The sequence below is a fragment of the Protopterus annectens genome, chromosome 7.part0 (assembly GCF_019279795.1).
Source record: "Protopterus annectens isolate FY-2018-M chromosome 7.part0, PAN1.0, whole genome shotgun sequence".
Lineage (NCBI taxonomy): Eukaryota > Metazoa > Chordata > Ceratodontiformes > Protopteridae > Protopterus > Protopterus annectens.
The window spans coordinates 900,843,507-900,859,645 of NC_056739.1; the positions used below are offsets into that span (position 1 = coordinate 900,843,507).

At 39.8% G+C, this 16,139-nt stretch overlaps 1 protein-coding gene across 1 annotated transcript in view; it reads right to left on the reverse strand.

The window, feature by feature from the left end:
- The window catches only part of RAD54L2 (RAD54 like 2), a 2,252,401-nt gene that overhangs the window by 2,022,992 nt on the left and 213,270 nt on the right, over positions 1-16,139 (reverse strand). The window contains exon 4 of the mRNA XM_044077481.1: positions 12,340-12,532. Coding sequence (XP_043933416.1) covers positions 12,340-12,532 — 193 coding nt within the window. The remainder of the gene's footprint in view (positions 1-12,339; positions 12,533-16,139) is intronic.

Below are 16,139 nucleotides of genomic sequence, written 5' to 3' on the forward strand. Positions count from 1 at the left end.
TTTTGCCCTACATTAGTTGATCAATTAGTGAGTCAAGAAAATGTAAATCTAAAGTGCATCCTGAGCAATTAAAGTGCTTCAGAAACATTTAAAGTGCATCAAAAACTTTTGAAATTCAACCCCTTACATTCCTATTGTGTTTAACTTAATGGTTTAAAAGGTTCATGCTAATGCACCTATACATCTTTATACTAACAAATGCTTAAATATTTTACCCTATACAAATAAATCATTCATCCTATATATCTATGCATTTATAAAATAATGCATACTAAAACATTTCATCATATACATGTAAATCTAATTCCATATTAGGCCCATGGGGCCACAAAGTTCCAAAATTAATAATATATCTACTTTTCATCCTTACCAAAATGTGCCCATATTCCATGCCTTGTACTGCCTGAGGTTTGTTTAAAACAAACAAAAAAAATAAACTGCTAGTGTTACCATTGTGAAGAGCGTGGAAATGCTGGGTCACAGGATTATTAAGCCTAACATGCCTCACATCCCCCAAATGCCCCATAATTCTTCTTTTCACCATTCTTCTGGTTTGGCCTCTGTCTCACTTTACAGGTAGACAATCACATCCAATGGCGTAAACAACCCCACAGGTACTGCAATTATAAGATCCCAGGGCAATGAACTTCTTTCCATTAATCAAAGTACCTGAAATGTTCTTGACCTTGTCACACACCTTGCACCTTCCACATCTAAAGGTGCCTACTGTGTTAGAACCAGTTTCCATCCTACTTACCCTACTGTGCAATAATTCCTTCAGGTTGTGAAATCTACTATGAGAAAAAACAACCCTACCCTTGAAAATGTTGCCCACTTCCTCATCCTACTGTGTAATAGGCCAAAACCTGTGTACTAATGCCTTCAATGTAGCTGAAAAAGGGGAAAATTTGTTAAAAAATATATCATCCTTGCCCACTTTATGATAATCTCTACGTCCATGATATATTATTGCATGGCTCCATACTCTCTGACCAGCAATTTGCTTTCTCACTTTTTCCTCAGCCCTATTTAACACCTGGCTAGAATACCCTCTGTTCGCCAACTTGCATCTATCAATGTTAAATTCCCCACCCAATGTGGTTCTGTCATGAACACTGTCACTAATGCGCTTGAATTCTCCATAAGGGAGAGAATCAAGTAAATGTTCTGGATGCACGCTGTCTGCACTCAAAAAATTATTAGCCGCTGTTTCCTTATAAAATGGTTTAAAACACACTAGCTTGTCTTTATCCACAAAAAACTCCAAATCTAGAAACTGTATCTTATGTCTAGGTGTTTGATAGGATACTGTGATGCCACACTAATTCTGATTTAGTTCCAACATGAACTGTTCAAAAAGACTAATCTCCCCTCTACATATAAAAAACAAATCATGAATATAGCGTTTGAAAACTATAATATTTTCCAAAAAATATGTATTCCTATAAAAACAGCTCTCCTTAAAAAAAACATAAAAATTATGGCATAAGATGGGGCAAAAGATGCCCCCATAGCAGTTTCTGTTCTCTGTAGAAAAAAAATTGTCCTCAAAACTAAATACATTGTCTGTCAGTGCAAACTCCAACAGCTGTAAAATATAACTTGTTCTAGGACCTTCCCCCAATAGTCTGGCTACTGCTTCCAGACCCCATTGATGAGAAATATTGGTATACAAGGACTTAACATCAGCAGTTGCCTAGAAAAATCCTCTTGCCATTCAGCACCTCCCAAAGTGTCTGTGAGCTCTTTACCATTTCAAATGTGTGAAGGGACTCGCTTCAAATGCTCTTTCAACTGTGCATCCAGAAAAATGCCAATATTCTGGAGATTAACCCACCCCTGACACTATGGGTCTCCCAGGGGGATTTGTTAAGTCCTTGTGTACCTTGGGAATGGTATAAAACTTAGCCAATTCTAGGATATTGTACATGCAACTTTGACATCAGTGGTGGAAAAAAATCCCAGTCTCTCTCTCCCTTTTCAAGTAATTCCAGCAACAAGTCATTATATGCATCCAGAACATTTGACTGCACCTGTTCATAAACACCAACTTCCTGCAACAATTCCTTTACCGTATTGTTGTATTTCACTCTAGACATTATTTCCCAATTACCCCCCTTATCTGCCGGTGCAAAAACATAATCTTTGTTCAAGCTTAACTGCCTTAATGCATTTTGTTCATGCTTTTTCAAGTTATGGGGCTTATAACGGTCATAAAACTTCTTGTATTCAACTTGCAACTGTTTATATAACAACATCTCAAAATGTATTATGGCTGAGACAGTTCTAGGTGGATAAAAAGTGCTAACATAAGGAACCTTAGGAATACTAAATTTTCCATAGTCAGTGTAATATGAAAAAACATCCCCAACACTATCCCTGTTACTTTCAAGCTCTTGTTCATAAGAAAAATATCCACTAACTCATTTTCATTAAGTGACAAATCTAGCAATGGTTCCTCATCCACATCAATGCTGCACATTACATTACTATTTGCATTTTCTGAATCTGATTTAGAAAAAAAAATGCCTTTAAATGTAGTTTGCGACAAAAGGCACATATTTCTAACATTATGTCTGCCAAGGTTGGAAAATATGTTGGCACAAATTTCATTCCTTTCAAAAGTAAACTATACATGTTATCATCTAACTGCAATGAGGAATGTGTTTAAAGCGGACAGGTCGAGAATAGGTCTCCATTTTTTCTCTTTTCTTGGTACCAGGAAGAGTCTGGAGTAAAATCCCTTTCCTTGTTCCACAGATGGTACCTTTTCCACAGCTCTCATCCTTACTAATTGAGCTATTTCTTTTAGAGCTTCTGCCTTTTGATTCGGTGGTAGGTTTGGCATTCCTCTTTTTCCTGGTAGAGTATGGAAATGAAACCTGTAACCTTGGACTATAGTTTGCAAAATCCACTTGTCCCTTGTGATGTAATGCCAGTTCTTTGAAAATAAGGATAGCTTTCCACCTAAGGGTGCTGCTAGTTGTTCCCTGGTAGGCGGTGCCAGAGCCAAGTCACTGTGATTGTCCTGTTGCAGTGGTGGTGGCTGCGTCTGTGCCTCGCTGGTTGTTGCCCTGCCACTGGAGTCCCCTGTAGGCACCCCTGGATTGATTTCTGCCTCTTGAACGCCTATTCCTGCCTCTCTGTGCTTTAGAGGAGTCTGGAAAGGACCAATTTTTGGAGGGCCAATTCCTGCTAAACCTTGGAGGCTGGACCTGTAAGAAGTCTTTCACTGTTTGTACAGATTTTGCCTTCTCTTCCATTTTCTTCAGTACCTGCTGTGCAGGAGAACCAAATAAATTGACCTTGTCCATGGGAGCATCTAATAGTTTTGATTTGACATGGTCCGGTAAGGCCTGCTCTTTCAAACATGCATGTCTTCTGATAACTGTGCCAGTCATGGCTGATCTAAAGGAAGCCTCCAGTGCATCATAGCCGCATTTTAAAGAATGGTTACTAACCTGTTGAATGTTATGTACCATTTCCTGAACATATTTCTTATCTAAAGGTTCATCAGAGGACAGTTTTTTAGTTAACTGATCAAGCATAAACTCCTGATATTGGATCATATGGAATTGACAGTTCAAGGCCCTAGCTGATAGAGTAGCAGAGGTGTAAACTTTTTTCCCCCATCTCTCTAAGGACCTGGATTCCCTTTCAGAGGGGAGGGGATTTTTAGCAGAGGTAGATGCTACTGCCTTAGGCCCCTGGGAGATAGTCTCAGGATCTGCAAAAAGAGCCTTGTATAAATGGTGGTGTGTGTCCGGGACCCTGTAGAACCTATCGGGCTTAGCAGGGACCGGAGGAAGTGAATCAGGAGCAGTACAAGCATCATTGAATGCATCATCCACAACTGTAAGTACTGGAGGAATGGCTAAAGGCCTATGCTGTGGCAGATGCAAAAAGGTCCTAAGCCTTTTCCTAGAGTCTGAAAAATCCTGGCCCTGCCATTGAAATTGTTCCCTCATAGCATGCAAGGTTTCCCCAAAGGAAAATTCCTCAGGAGGAGAGGCAGAAGAATGGAGTCTTCTGCATCAGAGTCCTCACATGGAGAATAAGGGCCTTCTGGAGGGTTTGTATCTTCTGAATCATCAGAGGAGTAATCTGTAGAAACTGGCTCAGGGGGCTCTGCTCTAGGCCTCTTCTCTGGAGGGGGGTGAGAGGCCCTGTCAGGGTGAGGCAGGGATCCACTGATCAAAGAAATGAGATCCTCTGCTAGACTAAGCATTTGAGTACTAGAGCTAGGCCTGTGAGAGGGGATTTTTGCAGGCACGGTCTTGGTTGATTTTGCTGCTTTAGCCCTGGTAAAAGCCTTAATTGACATGGATGCAGGGGGCCTAGCAGCTCCACGTGCAGGAGTAGATATATCTAAAGGGATAGTATCTGATAAATCCTGTGAACCTGTAGGAGCAGGTGGAATTTCAGTAGCAGATTCAGCCATGCTGGATGAGGCCTCGGTAGGAGGCAAGCTTTCGGCCGAAGGAAGAACCGAGGACTCGGTTTCAGCCGAAACCGAGACACTCATGTTGACTTAACCGTGGTTTCGGCGAAACCGCGGACGCGAGTGTCGGTCCTTTTCCTTACGCTTTTAGCTAATTGTGAAGTCGGAGTCTCCGACGGCATGTTGTAAGCAAAAGCGGAGCCGAAAAACTCCTCTGCAAACTTCGACCGACGTCTAAGTGTCCGTCGGTTGAAGGAAGCACAGGCTGGACAAGCTGCTACGTCGTGGTCTGGGCCTAAACAAGGTAGGCAGTAAGAGTGGAAATCTTTATGAGGTATTTGTTTCCCACAAGTTAAACAGTTATTCACTTTTTCTGACATTGGCTGAGGCAAGAAAGAGTCCCCAACGGGGTACTTAGCTTTTTAGAAGTCTCCGATAGTAGCAATCTCTGGTTCTGACCGACCGGCACTTGCGAACAGCTTCTGCTTCTTGCCTCGCGGCAAGAAAGACTGAGGAAAATGGCGTCGGCTGATGCCTTTATACCCGGTGAACTGCAGTTATGATGTCGGGTGAAGTGCGACATCAGCCGAGGCCAGACCCAGACTTTGGAATCCGGCCGACCGAAGGGCTGCCTGAGGCAGGACAACCCATTTGTTAGGACTGCAGATGCATCCTTGAAGGACATCAGAGAAACTTTGTTCCACTAGCTCCTTCTTCCTGGCTGCCACTATTCGCATTGGATCAACTGGTACTTCCTTGCTCCGATATGTTCTGTCCTTTGGTGATGCCAGGATCCTATCTGACCCCTTAGGGAAAGGCTTGATGGTATCAGGCTCCTTCCATACCGATTCAAAGATCAAATCATTGAGCTCATCGGCAGGCAGTGTCACCCAGGAGGTAGATGGAACAGCTCCAAAAGCCTCCAAGAATACCAACTCCTTTTGGAAAGGGTTGCCAGGGGACCAACCACCTTTTACTTTAGGAGTTCTAGGATGTCTCCAAAAGAAACGTTGTCGGGTGATGATCTTAGCGACCCTTCCCCCCTCAAAGTCAGCATCTTCTGTGACAGATGCTTGTGGAGAGTCCAAATGCCTCTTTTTACACTTTCTCTTCCTGGGAACTTCTTCAGTGAGATGTTTCAGAGAAGTGTCAGAAGAGATTAGCATACCCTGCAAACACAGAGTCGAAAGGAGTTGGGTAGTCAGCCCCAAAGAGGGAAGAGCCGTCTGAACTCTTGGAACAGAGAAAGCTCTCTCTCCACTACCTTGAACACAGAATGCCTCGGAGAGGAGACAGACAGTTCTGATAAAGCATGCTTGCTGACTGCAGGTTCTCTCAGCTCAGAAATCAGACTACTCAAGGAGGGAGTAGGAGCCAAGCTATCTAGTGCCAAAGATCCAAGGGGCAAAGACTGCTCCAACAGCTTCAGAGCAGACTCCAACACCCTGGATCCGATGCAGACGCTCCTGCTACGAGAGTAATCTGGCTGCGAAGGGCTTGGCTCCAGGCCACACAGAGATGCTACCAAAACTGAAAACACCAGCATCTTTGGATCCAAGGCAGACGACTTCGGAATCTTCAGATCTGATGGCTCAAACTAAATGTCTAGATTGGAGAAGGAGCCAGTAACAGGGTAGTAGTACTAATAAGGGTCTCTGGACCCAATGGTGTTGGAGCCAGATGAAATCCCACGTGAATCTGCATCAAGAGGAATTTCCCCAGCATTCTGTCCAAAAAGGCTTCAGTCAGACTCTTGGAAAACCATAAAGAGGATGCTGTTGAAGATGGTCTGTAGCGATGAGCCTCTATGACTGTTCCAAAAAAGGGGAAGGGGGCTGAGGAGAGACAGGATCTGGAACCAGCTGAGGAGATCGGATCCAAGGGGATTTTTCCAGTCTAGATTTCTGACCCGAAACTTTCCAACACTTTAGGTACTTTACATTGAGGGTCGAACACCAGAGCCGAACAAGTAGTTGGATCCAGGGAACGTTTTCTCTATTCTTTATGAAGGGAATCTCCCTTCTCAGAAGATTTTTTTTTTGGGGGGGGAGGGGGTTGAGCCCCAAATGATGCTGATGCAGATTTTGAGGGGAGCAAACCTCTTAAAATCAACTTGTTCTTACTGATTATTGCTCTTGGATTGAAGGCCTTAACAAATTTCACAGTTAAAATCAAGATGCGCTGGGCCTAAACAGTAGACACTTTGCATGTGCATCAGACAACTGAATTTTATGGCCACAGGCCATACACTTCTTAAAACAAGAAGGTTTCTCAGGCATTGCTTTTTAAGAGAGAAAAGATTTAGTTTTTTAATAAAAAATTTCCATTAAAGGAAAAATACCAACTACGGTAATTTAAGAGGTACTTGAAAGTATAATAAAGGCAGGCTACCTTCAATGGTAATCAAGAACTAAAGGAAAATAATTTTACACAGTAAAGGGGAAAAGAAGACTATAAAGGAGGGAGAATAGCACTAAAGAGACAAATATTTTAAAAGCTATAAAGTTATACAAGTAATAAAGTTTTAACTCACAAAGAAGTCAATATTCTTGGGAGTATACAGTGACCATATCCGTACGTTAAGTCAGCAAATGAGATGTTATGTATGTTAAGTGACTAGGGCATTATGGGTAAGGAAGGAGCTTGAGAGCTTCAGTATTCCACGAGACAGAAGCAGCAGCCCAGTTGGATCAGAGGGTCGGATCCGAACTCAACAGTTGAGGAATGAATGAAAATGACATCAGATCTATATTTACTACTATACTTACTGGTGGGGTTTCTAGCATCGTAATACCTGCTGCATATCCTCTTGGAAAAGATACCAAAGTAAAATCAGAATTCTATCATCCAAGCAGTCAGGTGCAAGTTCTGCAGGTTGGGATGGATCAGTGATCTCTCATCCTGTGTTAAAAGATCCATTCTCTGAGGATGTTAGAGGAAAATTGCTCTTGGCCATTTTCAAAAGAAGGGAGAACCAACTGTCGTCTAGGCCAAAAGGAAGATACCAAAATGACTGACGGAGAGTCCTGAACGCTCTATCAGACCAGGGGGGAAGGCTCAGATGAACACTCTCGATCATGAGAAGGAGAAGGCATCTGTGTGTCAGGCTTTTCTACAAAGTGTCCTGAAGCAAAATTTTTTTTAAAAGTCTACTCCAAATGGAGGCAAACTGATATGTTTTAGGGAGTTCCTGACAGGTGGATAACCTTTTGGAAGACCTCTGGGTGTCGCATCCTTTCCTGAGGTTTTGTCCTGGATAAACTCAACGTGTCTGTCACTGTACTCTGCTATGACAGGATGTAAGCAGAATGGAGGGAAAGGCTATAAAAATTTGTGACTTTCCGAGCTATCATGCCTAATCTGCACAGGGGTTAAGAGGTGTGTGTGTGTGTGTGTGTGTGTGTGTGTGTGTGTGTGTGTGTGTGTGTGTGTGTGTGTGTGTGTCTTGAAAAGACAGTCCCAAACCACCTTGTACTTACATTTCCGTCCCATACCACCTTGTACTTAGATTTCCTTGGATACTGCTCCACAAGCTAAGTCTGATGTACCCATTGCATCAAAGTCTGGTTCATCCATCATAAGTGCTCCTTCCTGACAGACTCTAGCACTGGGACTTGAAATCCTTAAAAAGGCTGATAGAGAGTCCACAATGACTTAAGAAACCATTGTATTTTTTCTCATGTGCAGTCTGGCCAGTGGAATCATCAGGATGGTGAATGCCATGCATCACAGAATCATGAGATACTCCTTTACAGTTGTCATAGTTTGGAAGAAAAACTCTAGGAAATGGAGATGGTAGTAGAATGCAACCTTCTTTGAGTGGAAGAGAAGACATCATAAGGCATCCTAGAAAAAAACGAGCTGAGAAAAAGGAAAAGAAGGCTTCTCCAGATTTAGACAAAAGCCTAGGATATGAAACAGATCCATAAAAAAAGATATTTTTTATAATATGGAAAAGTCTGCAAAAACAAGGCAATCATCCAAGTAGAGGGTTAGGACTTGGCATAATGGTTAAAATGTTTAGCTCAAAGTACAGGGTTTGATTCTCACCTTTGAAGGGAAATTGGCCAGGCTTAAAATGGCCTGCAAGGGCAGCTAGCCTAGTACTAACCTATGAAGTAGGGAAGTTTATAGATTCCTTGTAACCTGCAATAAGTAATCATTGAGGCTAGACATTTTGTAAATACACCTGGAGCTGTGGAAAGCAAAATTATAAAATAAAAATTGAAAATTTTAAACCAGTTACAGAAAACCTTAAATAAGGTCTGAAGTGTCTATGAATAGGAACACAATAGGCAACTTTGACATCCAGGCCTACCAAAAAGCAAAGAGTAGAGAGAGGAGAGGGTTTTGAAAAAAAAAAGTAATACATTTGTGTCCACATGGGATGGAGTCTGGACTTCATTCCTTTTTAATTTTTTTTTTTCTTTCTTTGTATCCCCTTGTCACTTTTTCTTGTTATTTGCAGCTTTTTTGCTGGGACATGTTTTTCCTAAAAGGGATAATTCCTATTGTATTTTGGTATGGCAGACTGAAAAATTTGCTTAATCTCTTGAATAAGTTTCCCTCTTTCATCAAGATATTTCAATACCTCGGCTAACAGGATCCAAACAAAACTTCTTTATCGAGAGTAGCATTGAGGACTTGTGCCTGCACATCTTCACACAGATTTTACGATCTTAGTCAAGCATACATGCACATAACAGATCCTGTCACAGCAGCTTAGGAAACTATCAGCTGCATCGTATGCACTTTTATGAGTACATTGGGTTACTTGGACTACTGAAGAAATCATGTCAAGTAGGAAAGATTTTCCTTCAGGAGATGGCAAATCAGCTACAGTCTAAAGTCATGTCTGCAAAAGTTGGAAACATGAAATTTGGCCACATGACTCTGACTTATTTTCCTGAAGGTTAAGGCAGAGGATGCAAAGACTTTTTCCCCCCTCACCAGTCAAAAATGTCTCGCATCCTTGTTAAGACGAAACTGGGTTAGTAGTGGTTAACCATTAAAGATTTGAATTTTTTGCTAATAAATGACAGTAGCATCTGCAAGGAGGTTATAAAACAGGGACTTGTCAGTTTGAAGTACTTTATTTATTTTATTTTATTTTACATTTGTTGACCGGGCTAGTCTAGCTGGATATATGTCCATTTTCAGTAGAGGCCTGGGGAGAAAAGCTCCACTAGTTGTAACAAGTATCATCATAAAAAGGCATTAAAAGGTTACATTCGAAACATAAGTAGTTATGTTTATGAAGTGTACCAAGCTTTTGGCCAAAAGTGATTGACTATCTGATGAAGCACATGCAGAATTAAGAGTCCTTCAGAGCACCTGTAACAGGAAGAATGGCAAGATGTTTTGGAGTACCCACCTGAAGGCATTCATAGCATCTCTTTTGTGTATCTGATGTTTATTATGTCTTTCTACTGGAAGAGATCCATTCTGGCAATTCCATCAGAAAATGACATCTCTTCTACAAGAGAATGTGTGGCAATATCCTCCTTCGACTCTGAATCCAAAGAATCTGAGGTAATATCTGGGAAGCTTAGTACATGCACTCCTCTTCTGCCCCTGAAAATGAGTTACTGTCTGAGAGACCTTAATCATCTCCTGCTTCTTCACTTAAGAAAAATGACTGGAAGGCCTTAAAATACCTAAGCAAAACTGAACCACTCTTCTTTAGCAGAAGTAGAAAGTGGAGAACATTTTTCTCATTGTACGTGAATCTGACGTCTGTACTTCTACTACAGAGCCTGTTACCTCCTCTTAAATGACCGAGTGATTCTGACTAGCCCTTCTAAGAGTACAAACATGGGGTTCTCCCTTCTATGCCATAGTCATACACCTGGATTTTGGGGATACACTAGGCTCCTTACGCTTAGCAGCATCACTCGAAACATCCAAAGGATATTCCAAGGACTCAGAGCTACAGTGAATATGTCCATGAAAGACTGATGAAGACGGGCTAAACGTGGAACCACTTCAGAAGCCTCTTTTCCAGATTTTCTCGACTTCAGAATCAGAAGGGGGATGTCAGAGGACGTCAAGATGTTATCCACAGAATATGGACAAAATGCTTTAAGCCTTTCATTTTCTATATAAACATCACAACTGCTAAGCCGACTTCTGATTGTTTTGGGGTAAATGATGAAAAAATTGGCAATAGTGGATGTCATGTGTCTACTAGATAAATCAAAGCAGTTGTGAGGGAATCTTTATAGGACACCTGTTGACTGCAAAGACACTTCCCATTTCTTCTATAGACAGAAGAATTTCTCACAAATTTCTATTCAAAAAAGGAAGGAAATTACCCATGAGCTACTTATTTGCCCAAAAGTTGAACAAGCCTATCACCAAAACTCTGAAGACACAACAAAGCCAAAGTATCACTGAAACCTTCAACAGCAAGAAAGTTCTGAATTTTGGTAACAGTACATCTGCTTTTATACCAGTCTGCCTTTGTGCTTCCTCAGATGTATAGTGCTTGTGGAAGGCACCCAAAATCTTTTTATCGACTGTCTAAACATCCATTCTATTGCAAGATACATCCCAAACAGGTACAGGTTAATGTGAGGATGAAGGTAAAATAGACAGTGATACTGTTGCAACGTTACAAAGGAAATGCAGAATGAATACTACATCTAAGAGGACTATGTAACAGCTTTAATAAATAACAACTATACATGCTGGTAATTAACCACTACTAAAAACAGTGGCTATTTTAAGAGTCTGAACCACTGTAGGACTGAACCAGGAGACCTGGAACAAATGTTTTGTTTCTTCCATCTGCAAAAGAAATTAAATAAGTATGCACACCAATTCTGTTAACAACTGGAGTCATAAATTAACTCAAGCTGAACTTGGTCAAACAGCTATTGAGCTGCATGACACTGATGCCTGTTTAATCAACATATGTTCACTAATCCTAGACAACTCGTTTGCAATTAGTAGTGTAAGTGAAACTGCTTGATCCATTCACTTACAGTTAAGGCATGATATGCTTTCTCTGAGATCACACACAGTGGGGTAAAGGAATTTGTCTTTCACTGTTGATGTGTGATCTCAGAACTGGTATACTTAAAAGTAGTAAATATGTGGGTTTGGAGGCGAGTATGCCCCTGTTTGATGTAATCACGCTCACCACTGAATATTCAAATCGACTGAAGATCTCTTAATACAGACCCAGCACAATATACAGAAAGAGAAAGTGTGAATGGTTCTGATCGGGCCAACAGGTGTAAAGCAGTGCATGCAATGCCTAAAGATGCAAGTCATTTTCCTCCAGTGGCAGTCATCCTTTATAAACGGAAACTAATCACAGTGAAAGCTATAAAAACAATAAATGGGTCATGGGTGTTGGGACAGCCACTAGGATGCTAATGTGCAAAACTGAGTTGTCACCAAAAAAACTGGGTTATAAGGGCCACCTGTCTAGGCTAGTGTTGATGCCTGTACTGTAAAGCTATACTTTCTGAATTCAAAATTCTGCAAACAAAGATTAAAAAATAATTACAAAAAATGGCAATAATCATGGGAGCTTCAGTCAACATTCCAGCTGCGGCAAAATTTGCTAAATTACAGAAATTAATTTAGATGGGGGAAAAAAGTTTCTTAGCATTTGCCAAATATCACTAAGAGATATTGAGCAGTCAAGTTTGAAATATGCATGCTGATATCTGCACTGTAACATGTAAAAAATGTTAAGACAGCTGTGATTTCTTTATAAGACACACAGATTTGCTGGTACCGATTTAAAACGATACAACTAAAACAGTTCCCTGAATGAGCACTGCCTTGCCTGTTGCAAAACACTGGTGTAATGATCAGCAATAATGCCTACGGGTAATGCAAAGCATGCTCAGTTTACAAGAAAATTCATATAATATTGTTCTTACCTAATATTCCTTCGCATATGTAAAGGCTTCTGCATCCGTTTCACTTTTGAGTTCTCAGAGGAAGGGTTCTTGCTTCGATTCTTCAAGCGAGTTGGTTTCCGATCACCCTGAGATGAGGTAGTTGAAGCAGAGCAGTTCCAGTCCTCCTCGTCTTCATCTGGATCATCACTGTTTGGATGTGAATTTGGTTGGTCTTAGCAGTGGAAAAGGAAACAAAAAAGTTTACGAAAGTTTCAACATAGGCCAAGAAAAAGCCTCCAAAATCACCATACAACTACTACAGAAACAATGGTACTATACCATAAATAGATTGTCATGCTCCACGTTCCTCCACTTCAGCTTCCAAACTGATCATTTTGACAATTACAAAGCTCAAACTCTTCTCCTCACTTCCATAATACATCACACCTCCCCACATTTCTCCAGATCCCTCTCATCTCTTCAGCTAACAATTTTGGCAATGCATTCATTATAAGCCTCTGCTATTATCAACTTGTTTTTTGCGGAGATGCATGCATAAAAGGATAAAGGAAGGTGGAACAGCACGTTGAAATAGACAGACATGGAACATGAAAGACCCAACATTATAACTACATGGCTTTGGTTTACTACAGGATTCTGTCCATCCAGCTAGCTCAATATTAGGACACAGTCCCCAGCTACTACATTTGGAATTATTTGTGACCAAACATCTTGAAGAATGGCAATTCTGATGGTTGACCTGGATCTTAAGGCTACTCTCAGCTTAACGGGTTTTACAAAAGTGTACAGCGAAGCCCACATTAGAGAAGCACTGGTTCTGTCATTATAGAATTTCAAAAAAAAAAAGGTTAAGGAAGGCAATACTTCTCTTGTGGACTGAGACTTTGATTTGTCTAGCCCAGACAAATTGTATTTTGAATAGCAAAAGGTAATCCATTCTGACAGCCACGGGGACAAAGCGACATTAAAACACCTTATTTCCTTACATGTTCATAGAATTGGCCAAAATAGTTGGTCATCCTTTCTGATATCTTTATTTCTGTCTAAATAAAAAAAATGAATCTATTAACATCAAAACAACGTAGCATGGAGTGGTGTCCAAAATAGCTGCAATTGAACAGGTTGATTAGATCTCTCCTAGGGTGAAAACAAAAACTGTGAAAACAAGTCAGAAAAAAATGATCAGTTTGGGCATAATTCAGGTATCTGTGTATAATTACATTGTTTGGATGCCAGCAAAGAAGTTTGGTGAAACTAAGAGAAAAGAACCAAAACATGAGATAGAACTCTGGCTGGAAATAATCTTGCAGCCATTCAGCAAAAAGCAGTTCAAGTTTCAGCTTTGGTACAGGAGACAGTTTCCAGTAATTTAGAGGAAAAAATAAATCAAAAGTACTCAAAGTTATTTAATAATATGTACAATGCTAAGTAGAAAAAGGCTGGGAAAAAAAGAAGCTTCAACTAGCTATTTAAATGAATTGCTAACCTGCAAAAATCATAGGCCAAATGAAGAAAAGACTGGTTAAGCATGAAACTTCTCAAGGAGAGCTGTTTCAACATATATTAAGAATCAGACGATAAGAGCATGCAGAAGAATATTGAGATTTTTCTACTGCACATGACGAAATGGAAGGAACAGACAATTCATTTTATGAAAGTACAAATAAGCAACCAGAGTGGTGTTCCACAGCAAGATTTCTTGAGACTGTGTATGCTCCAAATATGGTCTAGAGAGAAAGCAGACAAGACCTATAGTAACAAAGATGCAATCATACCAGTATAAAACGAGTTGCTCCTGACAAAACTGACAGAGAAGGGAAAATTAAAAAAAAAAAAAATGGGGACAGCAGTGTGTTTGTGGAACATTAGTAAAGTACAGTTGTGTTCACTTACCATAAATGTAGATGTTCGAGTGTATTCACTGTTGCAGTCATTACATTTGGGTAATCTGCTGGCAGGTTGCCCTCAGTCGGCCTGATTAACAAAGTCTTGGGTCCTGCGTCGGTTGCTGTCCCTTCTTTCATGACGTCAGGGGTATAAAACATGCAGCCAACGCCATTACATCAGTTTTTCTTGCCCCAGATGTCAGGTGGTCCCCAAATGAGGAGCAAAATATATATATATATACACATATATATATATATATATACATATATATATATATATATATACATATATATATATATATATATATACATATATATATATATATACATATATATATATATATATATATATATATATATATATATATATACATATATATATATAGATAGATATATCTATATATATATATATATATATATATATATATATATATCTATATATATATATATATATATATATATATATATATATATATATATATATATATATATATATATATATATATATATATATATATATATATATATATATATATATATATATATATATATATATATATATACATATATATATATATATATATATATATATATATATATATATATATATATATATATATATATATATACATATATATATATATATACACATATATATATATATATATATATATATATATATATATATATATAAAATTAGAACCACAAACATATACCTCCAAACAAAAGGAAATGCACCAAAAAGGCTTTTAAGCATAGTAAGAAGAGGTACAGTAGAAGAAAAACGGGGCTGGAGGGAGGGTAAACAAGATTGCAACAGTGAATACACTCGAACATCTACATTTATGGTAAGTGTACACAACTGTACTATGTTCACCATGTTCACTGTTGCAGTTATTACATTTTGGTAGATTCCCAAAGCTAAGGTTGGGAGGATGGATTTATACACCATTAGGAACAGCTATAAGGCCCTGCAAAACACCAGTGGCAAAGCCAGCTCTGGATTTAGAGAAAATTGGTAAGTGATAATGCTTGGTGAAAGTATGAACTGAACTCCAGCTATCTGCTTCTAGAATATCCCTGGTAGGAACACCTCTGAGAAAGTGATTGCTAAAAGGAAGGCAGTATTCCAGGAAAGAAATTTTAAGTCTGCAGTTGCAGCTGGCTCGAAAGGAGGTAGAGTGAGTTTCTCCAATACAAAGTTAAGGTCCCTGGCAGGGGATGGAGCTCTCCTGGGTGGTCTCAAGTTTTTGGCACCTCTGACATGCTGCTTTAGAAGAGGATGAGAGAAGGGGGGGGGGGGTCTGTGTTGTAATGAGCTGAAATGGCTGAGGCATGGATTTTTATGGAAGAAAAAGACAGGCCCTTGTGAAGCATCTCAGTTAAGTATTGCAAAATCTGAAGTAAATTGGGCACTGCTGTGCTCATCCCTTGAGATTGATTCCAGACACAGAATCTTTTCCATTTGTCGGCATAAGATTTTCTAGTACTACGTCTTCTCGCCTCCAAAATGACATCCATCACAAGTTTGCTGAGGGATACTAAGGGGAAATTTAAATGATTAGCCAAGCTGCAAGATTCAATGTTTGGAGCAGAGGGTGCAGAATTTGATATTCCTACTCAGACAGTAAGGAAGGTGTCTGAGGCAGGTGCCACGGAGATGTGTGACACACTGTGCAGGAGTGGGTACCAGTGTTGGCGAGGCCAGTCTGCAGCAATCAAAATCATTTTTGGCTTGTCCTGTTTGACTTTTAGTAGAACTTTTGAGAGCAAAGGCAGAGAGGGAAAGGCACAGACTGATAGGTTTTTCCAGCTGAAGGACAGAGCATCCACTTTCCAGGCTTTTTTGTGATGAGTTCTTGTGCAAAATTTGTCCAACTGGTAATTCTGGGGTGAGGCAAAAAGTTATATGTCTGGGCTCCCCCATTTGCA